We start from the raw sequence: 12474 nt of genomic DNA on the forward strand, positions 1-12474 counted from the left end.
CTTTTAAAGGTAAATCTGATAAGCATCAGCAAAGAGAGAGGCAGAAATCTGAAGCCCAAAAGCAGAAATGTGAAACAGGAGGAAGAAATGCCTTATTTTAGGATTTTTGAGTAGCAAAGTACTGAGCAAAGTGGGATCCAAAAGTAACAGCAAGGTGACTCCCCTCTAGAAAAGGAAATCATATTGACAAGTGTGAAAATAAACGACTTGGATTTCAATGAGCAGATTAATTAAATCTGGCCTCTGAGGTCTGGCTGACTTTTAATTGTCCCTATAGCTGAAAATGGATTTTGCTCCTCTGGGCATGTTTACACCTGGTTCTCACCTGGACCATTTATTCCAAGGTTCCCTCTTGGCTCTGCAAACCCAATCTCACTACTTTGTGACATGTAACTAAAATCACTGACAGAGAAAAATGCCTATAGAGAAGGCATTGCAGTGCTGGTTTCCATCCTCTATCTCTGTGACTCTATTTCCCTTCAGATGGCCAAGACTCCTACTTAATGTCTAGTAATGTGTCCAGAAAAAAAAATATGCTCATAACCACCTGATTCTGAAATAATATAAATGGGAAAGACCAACAAAAATACAGCATATTTCCTTTTAAAAAAATCAGCACACATCCACTGTACTAACCCTGCACTGTCTGTACATTGTGTCTCCAAAGAGATTCCACTGGGAATCAGGGATGTGCAAGGCTTTGACCTGAGAGTCAACCCATCTTGGGCTTTGTAACTGAACACTGTAAGATCAGCAGGAAGACAAGGACAAAAGTTAAGGGAGAAAACAGACTATTCTTTGGCGAGAGTGTTCTGGAAATAATGTGTGACTGAAATTCTTCCCAAACCCTGAAGAAAAAAGTCTAGGAAGGATGCACTCCAACTCCTGACACTCGGGTACCAGAGCTCAGACTGGAGTTTTGCTGGCCCAATCAAGTTCAGAGCTGATGAGAGCAAGGTGGCAGCCCAGGTGTCACTGGGGTACAAACCCCAGGCTTGGGGTCAGCACGAGGCTGTGGCATGATCCCAAGTCAGGGAAGATGGAAAAACAATTATCTTGAGGTACCTTGGCTGTAAACTGATGCTGTGCAAATCAATGATATCCATGGGAATACTCATGTTCCAGTATATTTAATGAAAACAATAGAGAATTGTTTGCATGTCACATCTAACTGAGCCCATTCCTTACTTTCAAGTTAAATAAGAAGTTGGAAGAAAAGACCTGCTGTTGCTCTTTTCCACCACAGAGTGATAGTGAGATAATTAAAATAAAAAAAGAAACCATTTTGGTAACATTCCCTTTTAAAAAACATCAGCCATCTATAAACAGTATGGCTTGGCCATTTTAACAGAAATACCTGCATGTCAACAGGGAAACCTGCAAACTCATTCTTTTACACTTTCCAGTTCAGTTGTCTTGATCTTGTCCTGTGTTTCTTAAAGTCATTAGAGGCAGTTAGTCCTGGTAAAAGACATAAAAAGTGTGACAGGAGAAGACAGGAATAGAAACATTAAACTATGGCAACTAGCTACAAATTTATTTCCCATTCCTTATCTTGTACTGCTCTATTTTGTCCACATCATTAAATGAAGTCAGGGTAGCTTCAGAATTATACCAATAACACCTCTCAGATGTGCAAGCACTTTGCAAGAACAGCTATTTCTGGTTTAAAGTTGGGATCATAAGTTCAGTTGAGGTGATTTCCCTACCACAAAATCATGAGCAAATAACAGAATTTGAATGAAAGTCTGCCTCTACATCTTACATCATCAAAGGACACCCTTGTTGTCCCAGTGTTGTAGGATCTGTACTTTCCCACTGATTTAATTTTCTGACTGCAATCCTTCATGCCCATCACAGACACAAAAAGATGAAGGCACAGCCCTGTATGGCTGCACTGCTCCTGCAGGTACTAATGAAACAGCAAAGCAACACTTCCCACTTACCTCCAGAAAGCATCTGCTTTTTGCAACATCACAGTCACACACTCTTCTTCCTTCCCTTCCCTTTTCAGTTTCTGAGATAAAGTAAATCTCACTTAAAAGGCAGCTTCTTCTCTGGAATTTACATCCCTGTCAGCCTGGTGGAGGTGGAGCTGGTCCTGGCACTAAGCAGGAGATGGAGCTGGGAACACACAAAAACACAGTTTTAAACAACACAAAATTCTTTGATATCAGGTAAACTAAATATTTTTTTTCATGACAGCACCTCTGCTTTGTCTAATGAGAAGCCTGGCAGGAACTTAGGCAACAATTTACAAAGGATTGAAGTAGCCCACAGGGATTGAGAGCTGAGCTCTGCTCCAACACCACTCATAGCATTTTCCTGAAGATTTCAAAAGGGTCTCCAGAGGCAACACGCTTGACTCTGTTCTCCTGACCTCCAATTTAACACTATTATCCTTTTACTTCACTTAAGTTTCAGTAATATTTAAAGTCCTATCAAATAAAAGAATGAACAGCCATGGAAGAGTCAATGACCTTTCCCTCCAGCAACCTTGTGACATGTAAGACAAGAAAAAGCAATTAAAGAGAGAAAAAAGACGGGCAATTTATCAACACATTAAATGCATTACCTCACCAAAAGCTCTCCTCTCTTCACCAGTTCTTGCCTTTCAGATCCAGAGGGAGTGAGCACTTGTGCTCTCATTTCTAGACTGGCTTGCATTAGTCAGCTAACATCCTCCCAGAGCTGCCTTGCCATCAAGCTGCTCTGCTAACACTCAGCTATTCAGCTGTACAGTCAAGCTCAGGATAATTCCCTTTACTTAAGCAGCCTAGCTTATCTCCTCATGAGAGAGAGACAGACTACCCTGATTTAACATGATTGTTTGCATGATGGTCTACCCTTGATAGAAGAGTTTGCTGGCAGTCCCACTGGCACTTGGGTTCAGAAAAGCCATGCTGTTCCTAGGAGCAGAAGGTTTGCCAAAAATCCAGTGTGTCACTAGGAAATGCCAGGGTTTCTGGGTAGGGTGCTTTTATTATCACGCTCAGTTAAGTGGAACTGGCACTATGACAACTGCTTCAGAAAGAGCGCTAAGCACAGTGTGGGGGAGAAAAAATGTGGATCTCAACTGATGGAGCTGTATCATCCAGAACACCTAGTCCAGAGGAGTAGTGACAACAGTGCATCCTTATTACACAGTGTATTTCACTGTAGAGGAACAAATAATGTCAGTAACGCTGCACTGTAGGTAAGATAAGCCACTTACACAGTTATGTGTTACCTGCAAAGCTCTGCTAATGCAGGCTTGAGCTGCTGATTGTGAGGCTTGAATTTGGCAGCTTTCAATATGTTACCTAGTATTTATATTAAAAGCCTTAAAAATGGATTCCTTGAATTTGGGATAATTCCCCACCCTTGAAGATAATTGCTAAAATACACGTACATATACTTGAATACACTTACAATACTTGAATACACTTACAATACTTGAAGACAATTACTAAAATGAACTTACAGGATCTAATGATAGTGCCTGCACACACTGAACGACAATTACAGCAAGAAAAGACTTACCTGTCTGTGAAATGCAGAGTACAGGACAGCTGTCACTCCAGTGCACAGCAATTGCCCTTGCACAGACTCTAACAGACTGGAATTATCACCATATTTGAATTTCTGAGCTTTCATAAAACTGAGAATGAAAATTGAAGCCTTTCAAAAGTCCATTTATTTCACACCTTGGAACACCCTGTTATTCAAATAAAATATATATCACCTTCTTCCTGCAAATCTGGGCCAGAAAGGAACTGGATTCTGGAATGAGAGAGCTGAAGAAATAGGAGGGATTTTTTGTCAAGGGTTTTGTCAGAGATGTCACCACCTTCCTCTGCCAAGGAAAGTTGACAGTTACTTAGTGGACTGAGATCACAGATTTCATTTCTTTTTGGCCTTATTATGTACTGCTTGTAAATCACTGCTCTTTATATTCTCACCATTAACATGTTTTCCTGTATTACACAACAGCACTGTTATGTCTTCTTGCTAAGGCTGCTCCTTTTGAGGTTTTTCTGGTTTTAGGATAATGTAGCCATTTTAGGTTTTAGGTAATGTAGCCATTTCAGCACGATGCTATCTTAACAACTGCTAACATTAGATGACCATCTTTTTTTTATTTTTGCAAGGATTCATTGAATTTTACAGCTGAAATTCACATGAATAAAATGCCTGGCCAAACAACAGAGGATACAACCCTAATGGCATTGTGCAGTTTCCTCTTCTGTTCAGGAGACTTATAAAATCAGATTTCATACTTTGGAGTTTTTTTTTTTAATTAGTCTAGTACACTCCTCAGTCAACTGATTTTGTTTTTCTGATACAGAGGATTTCAGAAAAAAATAAAAGGAAATTCAGCATAAAAAGCCAGGTCTCCTCAAACAGCCCAGGAATTCTGGCTCGTGGAGAGTGAAGCATCCCCATTCTGAATTGACCTGGCTCCTGGAGGTGCCAGTCCCTGGAAGGGTTGTAGAGCCATGGATATTTTCTATCATTAGCCTCTGACACCAGAAGCAGCGCCTGGGGGAGGGAGGCAGGATGAATGCCAGCCAATTCTCAGCAAGGCTCTCGTGCCTGGTTTTCTCCTCCAGCCTCCTGAGCTGTCCTGAACAGCCCCTGTGCCTCCCCTGCTCAGTGCCTTGGGGCACTGCCTCTGCCTTGCCTTTGGCTGCAGCAGGGATGGAGCACGGCAAGGAGCAGACAAGCTGCTCTCTTTTCAGAGGGAGGATCAAAGACCAAAAACCCCAGCTCTCCAGACATGCTCACAGCCTCCTCACAATGCACTAGACACAATGGCTGCAGTAAAATTGTGCAATGAAATGTACACTCAGCAATGGGTACAGGGTAAGATCTGACCTGCTGGAAGTTTAGCAGATTAATGGAGATAAAGAAACCAATGGGACAGTGGTGAATAGAAAGAAAAAGAAAAGGAGGTATCCCACCAGTTGCATTTTCATAAAACATTGTTCTAGTTAAATCTCATGTTTAATGAGAAGTACATGGGTGCTTTGGCTTCCTGTGAAGAGCTCTCCCATGCTGCAGCTGAAAACCACACACTTGTAATTTCAGACATTCATCTTTCCTGCAGAAATGTACCCTACAGATGTATCAGCTGCTGGTAGACTCTGACCTATGCAGAGCTGTGAGTATTAGTGGGAAATGATGAAACCCCACTTTAATGCATCCACTGGAGGAAGAAGCATTTGTGAATACATTTATTCCATCATGGGAGAAATCTCATCTGACCTAGTTTCCTATTCTGTTTGTTACCTCCTGGCTGTCTCATCTGAGGTTCCACCTGCTGTTTCTCCATCTGCCAGTCTTTTTTATATCAGAGGAACCTTCTGAGTTACACGTTAAATGTCAGGCAGGCTGGAGAAAAGCTGTTTATGTCTGCATTTCAACAGATGATATTTCCATTAAAAGTGCTTTATGGAGACACTAAAGGCTAAGATGTCATTTGCATTTGGTTATTGCAATTCACAGGCAGGCCTGCTTGTGTGAAAACTCATGCTATTATTTCAGAGCTTCCTACACCCAAGCAGAATGACCATACCCTGTGAAGTTCACTAATAGTGTCTTCTCTAGTAATATTGAAAGCCTTAATCTAGGGGCCAAAAAGCTACCAGATAATATAGTTAAAGTCACTGGAAACCAAAATCACTAACAGGGAACCACCTGTTTTCTCCCACTTACTTCCTAAGCTATTTCAGAGAAGAACACAAAGAGTTAGTTTGGATTAATGTGTGAATAAACATCAGTTACCCTAAAGAGTAATTAACTCTAAGGTTGCAATACTTAAGGGCAACCACCCCATTCAAACCCTTGAAGTATATTTTGCACTTGAGGTATATTTTGCCAGCATATAAAACCACAGCTATGCTGAGAATGCCTGGTAAGGACTTAGCTGTGGGATTATCAAGATATTTTTCTTTGCTTTTCTGTTACTTTTGCTATTCATAGATACTTTGCAAAGAACTTCCTTTACTTTCAGCAAGTTAAGGATCAGGGAGCATCACCTCTATCACACATCTCCCTGACAAAAAATAAAGTACTGCATAGCTAGTGCCTCAGGAAAGTCCAGAATCAAGGGTTTCAGCAGTTATTTTTTCATGAAAAAAAGCATACAGAAGAAATGAAGTGGAAACTCACCATGTCAGTGCAGACTGCCACACAATTTGTACAAGATCAAACGTATACTGGAGCTACAGCTGTCCTCACACACCTATGTGAAGCCAGTAGGAGTATTTCCACAGATTTCTGTAAATTTAGGATCAAATCTTAGGGGCAATTAAGTAGTCCTATTTTGTATACTAAGATTTTATGAATATGTGTAGGCAGACGTTCTGTACCCGACTTCCACTGTTCTCCTGGAATTATTTCAGCCTCTAAATGGACAGCTGTTGCTTTTCCAGTCTCCCAGTTCTTGGAGGCAGTGGTCTCAACTTCGAGTTTGCTGCACCTGTTTGACCCACTGTCCATGTCTGACCCTTCCACATTAGCATCCCTGGGCCTAGACTGTCCATGCTATGAAAACCAGGATGAATAAAATCTGTGCTTCCTGTAGAGATACAGGCATGTTACTTTGAATTTATGAGATTGCAATTTACCTTAATTTGCCTACAACTGTCTTGAGGGAATGAAGGAAAGTCTTTGGTGGGGAGAGGAAACACTTGAAATTAATTATATAAAAGTCATGTAACACAAGTATTAACACTATGATTTACAGTAATAAAAACATTATTACAATGTGTTTAATAAGGAACCATTGCATGACCAATTAAAGTTGTCAAAATAGAACAAAAAAGCAACATGTGTTTTTTCCCCTGGAGGAGTGGGATATGGTGAGGCTCATTATTAACTCTCAATTAGACAATAGAAGATTGTTTTTGCTCTGAGTTAAAATCCAAGCTTTTAGCAAAAAGAGCTCAGAGTTCTATTTCTCTCTGTCAGACATGGTTTAAAATTTTTTAGCACACCAGCAAAAGCATTTTTTACAGATACACAGAGTAGACATTTTTAAAAACCTGAATTCAACAGTATCTATTTATTTCAGCTTTAGCACCCAACACAGTTCTGACATTTGCGACCTGCATGCCAAAATCCATCTCACTGCAAAAAATAAGACACAATGACACTTGGTTTACCTGGAAAGGATGGTCAGGCAGCCCTTAGAGAAACCTAATTAAAATGCAGCTTGTTACCAGAGCAGTGCATCACACTGTGCTGCCATAGTAACCAGGGTCCCACGGACTTCTGGGGCCATCTGAGGGCATGTTTGCAAGAAGCACACAAGAACCAAACTGATCACCTTTGGTACATTTTGAATGGCCTAAAAACTCTGAATGATTTGCTGAAATTACCAATGAAAGAAACAAATTAACTCTGACATGTTCAGACAAGGGAGCAGTCTCAGAAACAAACTCATTATTGTTCTTTATGATATAACACTCCCCATAGCTATTTAAGAAGTGCACTACTTACCTGCAGCATGTGAGCAACCAGTTTAAATTGATTGCCTGGTAAAGAAGCAATAGGGACATCAAGACCTGGGCTGTGAATGTGAAGATGAATAACAGAAATACATATTCTATTTAGACTGCTCTTTCCAGTGCTATTTTCTGAAGTACCAGGCACAAGACTCCGCTCAGTTGTTGCTTTTGGTGGGTGATTCCCTGCAGCCATACTGAGGGGAAATCTCACTATAGCACTGAGCTTTTCTTTCCAAGCCCTTCTCCTAGAACAGAAAAATTCTTAAACAAAATTAAGAAATATATAAAAGCAGTATCTTACCTTGTACCCCATCCTGATATAATTTTCCAGGAATGCAATAGATTTGTAACTGAGGCATTCATTTTTCACAGTAAACATATCCAGGTCTAGAAAATCTTTTGACACATCACCTGTGAAAGAGACTTTTGAACTGTTGGTGGGTTGCTATAGATTACCATGAAAGATTTCTGCAAAAAAAGCACAGGACTTAAAATTTTGTTAAGCAATTAAACTATTGATGAAAATACCTGAAAATTGTCTGAATTGTCTGAAATCATCAAGGGGATTTTTCATTGCTTTGACAAAAAAAAAAAAAAAAAAAAAAAAAAAGAGACAGAGCTTGATAGTAATTCTTCTGAAATAAATTAAAATCCTGAGAAATACTGGGTTGAAACTGGGTGATGACGCAGGAAACTGAAGCACTGGTATTGCAAGCACCATGAAACCAGCATGTTCATGTGACTTTGGCTCACAGTGCTACATCATCAGCTCCCACTGTCCACAGATGGAATGGGCACACAGTCGCAAAGATCTATTTCATGTTGGGCATGACAGTGCCAGAAAGGCTGCAGAAAGCCAAAAAGAAGCTCAGTTCACCAACAAGTTGGAAAATTCATTCTCCTTGGGTCTGTGTCTCTTTTTTGAGCACACCAGTAACATTCATTATGTGGTTGTGCCTAAGTTTCCCCACTTTCAAAACCAGACAATGATATTTACCTGTTACCCAGAACATTGAAAAGCGTAGATGCAAGTCAAGTCCAAAATGCCACTCAAGACTAAAGAACCTTAAACATAAAACCACTTCAGGTTAGAGCTAACACTTGATCCAAAATAACAAATAATAAAACATGATAGAGGTAAAACCATCTCACATTTAAATCTTTGTACTGTATGGAAGAATATCCAGGCAGCACATGTCTAAAAAGAGAGAGTAGCCTGTACTTCAGCAAAATGAGACTTCATACAAGACAAATTCATTGCAACTAAGCCATCACTGTATATCCCAGCACTTTAACAACCTTGGAGCAGTAATTCCTCAAAGAGCCTCATGATTTCCTGTTAACCTGCTGCAGCCCACTATTAATGGCTTCATTCACTTTCAGGCTGCCCTTACAACGGCAAGTTTATTAGCCTACAAACAAATCTGTCAGCAAAGCTGCACCCAGCTACAGTAGCAGCCCTGATTTCCTCATTCTTCATGGTTTTTGTTCAGACTGGGCTTACATTTTCTGGTTTTGCTCCTCCAGTTCCTTCAAAAGAAGCAACACAGCTTGAATGCCTCAACAGGGGCTTTTGGAAGGGGAAGGTGGTGTTAGAAATCATCACTAATTTAGAAATTCATTTTTAATGGGTTACGTTTTATTTGCTTCAGTTGAACACCATTATTTACAGACACAAGTTAATAAAACACACCACAAAACAATAAAATTTCAACAGCTAATATTTATAGGTGCATAGTTCATGCTCAATTACTTTTTTTTATATGTATAATACATAAACATATATATAAAGCTCTCACAATAAGTCATCTCTGCACAGAAAGAATAGTCATAGGAAACAAATAAAAACTGTATCAGAAACAATATCAAATTACTGACAGCCTATCAACAAAACATGTACAGAATTAGAAATAAGCAGTAGACACTTAGGTGTTTTTACTTAATATTTTCTTTTTTAACTTTTAAACTTGAAGCCACAATATCCACAGCACAACAATGACCCTGCCAACCGGCTTTCATTTCAGCAGGAGGGAAATGCTGAAACAAGGTGGATGCAGTCACAGATACTCCAATCATTGCTGATGGAAGACTTCAAAATACACCGTAAAAACTGTAAAAAAATTGAACAACCGGGCACATTGGAACTCAGCACTTGTACAGGATGGGACATCTCAAGGAGTTAGTAGATTTCAGGTGATAGAAAGGAAGAAAAGGACTCTCATGCTTCAGGCTCATAGTCTTGATACTCTTCCTATTGAGGGAGAGCAGAAATCAACACTGCTGGTATTTTCGATGAAGACATCCTATTTTCTCTATTCATTCTACTCCTGGTGGATTCAATGCCCAAATATTATGGATTCTCATGTGACCAGGCTATGAAATGTATTTGGATTTTGTCACATTTCCCAGAGTCTGTATCTTACAAGTCATGGTACTTAGAGGAGAATTAGACTTTTGCAGTGATTAACACATCATTCAGCTGATGCTGCCAGGAACTCCTGAGGCCACCCATGACAATTCTCTTGGAGAGGCAGGAATACTGCTTCTGGGATGAACAGCACACCAGGTGCTGCAGATCCTCATATGAGTCAGTAAATCATTTAAAGGAGTGTTTAACTATGGCCACATGAGCAGCATCCATAATTTTGGTGATATTCAAGATGTTACCCTCAAGCCTTTAAGTCTTTTATTGGATCATGGCCTAAATTTTTTATACCTCTCATTTTCAGTCTTATTATCTGTGCCACCATAAAACTGCTAGTCCAACTAACAGTGCATCATGCCAGACATTGCAGAGAGCTTGTTCATAAAAACCAACAAAATAATTTACTCCCATAATTGCATTAACTTAGGATCATGCCTCACAAAGCATGATGCATTGGTGAGTGGCCAAGCTATTCAAACCATCTATGAAGATGCAGTTTTGTCTTGCATTCCCTATTAAACATACAAAAAAAGGATTCCTCAAAACCCAGGCACAAGTGTTTTGAAACACAGAAAATAAATTTCCATTTAACTTCCTTACTATCAAAAGAGCACATCATTTTCTGAGTCCCAGCACTATACCTCTGGCAGATCTTGGCCAAGGAGACCAAGTTTCTGCTGTGCCCTTGCAGTTCCCAGCACCAGCCTGGGCCAGGCTCATGTGACTTGAGCATGCAGCCACCTCCTGTGGCCCTCTCTTACATGCATTCCCAGCAAGCACCACAACAGATTTACCTCTGGAGGCATTTCGTAAGCCTCGTTCTCAGGATCCACAGGAGCACCTGTATTGTTCACCATTCCCTCCTGCAGGAAGCCTTCTTCATTCTACATTTAAAACAGGGAAAGAAAAGTGACAGTGACTGCTCGTCTCATCACTCCCAGCAAAGTGTGAGCTTCCTCCCCATCAGTGGCTGACTTCTTAGCCTGCCCTTTGGTTTTGGGATATTACCAGGGGTCATGCAATAATGAATTGCAGACAGATCTTCCCCATGTTTCACAGGGATATCCCAAAAGAACGACAACTATCATCTTTTTGAATAGCTGAAATCTCATTTTTCCCTTTCCATGGAGAGGCCAAGAAGTCAATGTGAATAAAAGAACAGTACCCACCACCAGTTTGCTGAGTATCTCGGGAAAATATTTTAATCCCATAGAAATGGTTTGGTCCAGTCATGAATCAAACCAAAACAAGGTGGTTTTGTGCCTTAAGAAACCCATCTGGGAAACAAAGTCCTGCACAAATGGTTTAAGTATCACATTAAGTTACCACATTAATTCATGTTTAACTGCTTAGGGGAACACAGTGGCAGGTACACAAAAGTGCCTGTAAAAACAGGCCAATATCAAGATACGCAAATGAAACAGTACTCAATTATTTATTTTTTTAATGTTATAGATACATCCACCCTCTCATACACCATTATTAATTTTAAAGTTTTAGTCTTTTCATATTGCAAAAAAGGGGGAACATGCTGCTTTTTTTCTTGTTTTAGAATTTAACTGTATTGGAAAATGCTTTTTTCCTTTAATGGGTCATACCTTTACATGCTCTGTTATGCCAACCAGCATGTTACTCTATGCACTACTGGTATATGACACATGGTACGATACCTTTCACCCAGCTTCCTGCATTTTTTTCTTTATTATAGGAGCACTTCTATTTTATACAGCCATTTTTGTAAGAGACTCTTGGAGTTTACAAGATGGCAATGGTGTGAGGAATAACATGCTGAATAAGATTACTAAAGGAAGGTAATTATTCTCCTAGAACTACAGATACTCTGTACCATATGAAACAAACACAAAGGAGAAAACCCCAACATTTCAATTGGGCCAATCCTCCTTGGAGCTGCTACTCCAGAAGTTCACAGAGAAGAAGCATGATCTCTGCCAGAGCAGAAGCTGCTGGCATTCATCCTGAACTATAAGAAAACTGACATGAAAACAGGCAGAGTGTGTCAATGGAACTATTGTGACTATGCTGACTTATAACAGGTGTCAACCTAGACAGAAACACACTAAAACCAATTACAGACACTCAGGAAGGAATTAATTTAAAAAACCTGCAGGCTGGTAAAGCAGACAGAAATACAAAATTAAGTAAACCATAAACCAGCCTAATGAGATAATTCTTCAAAATCTACAAGTAAGATAGTGGTGCTAAATTAAATTTAGGATACAGACAAAATGAGGGTAAGAGAAGCTAAACCTGAAATTCACCTCTGAAAGCTAAACACAAAATTGAATATAAAATGCAAAAAAGGTGGCACTAAACCCTCTTTACCTTCCCACAGTATTTACTGCGCTCTCCCATTTGCCACATATTGGCTCCCTCAGTGGTTTAACCAGGTGACCTTAGTCATAACACACTATTCCTCACTTTCTGCACCATCCCAAGGACAAATTGTGACTTCATCTGCCAGATACCTGTTCTTCCTTGGCTCTGTCACCTTTTGGATACATATGTAGGTACACATTTTTCATCCTCATCATCCAA

General features: G+C 39.9%; 1 protein-coding gene across 2 annotated transcripts in view; it reads right to left on the reverse strand.

The window, feature by feature from the left end:
* Positions 1-9110: 9110 nt before the first annotated feature.
* Positions 9111-12474, reverse strand: part of SNCA (synuclein alpha) — a 63912-nt gene continuing 60548 nt past the window's right edge. For both annotated transcript variants that reach the window (XM_059470276.1, XM_059470277.1), the window contains exons 5-6: positions 10713-10802; positions 9111-9744 (exon numbers count right to left, since the gene is read on the reverse strand). In XM_059470276.1, the coding sequence (XP_059326259.1) occupies positions 9712-9744; positions 10713-10802 (123 nt within the window). In that variant the 3' untranslated portion in view covers positions 9111-9711. The remainder of the gene's footprint in view (positions 9745-10712; positions 10803-12474) is intronic.

Source organism: Ammospiza nelsoni, chromosome 4 (genome assembly GCF_027579445.1).
Source record: "Ammospiza nelsoni isolate bAmmNel1 chromosome 4, bAmmNel1.pri, whole genome shotgun sequence".
In the NCBI taxonomy this organism is placed as follows: Eukaryota; Metazoa; Chordata; class Aves; order Passeriformes; family Passerellidae; genus Ammospiza; species Ammospiza nelsoni.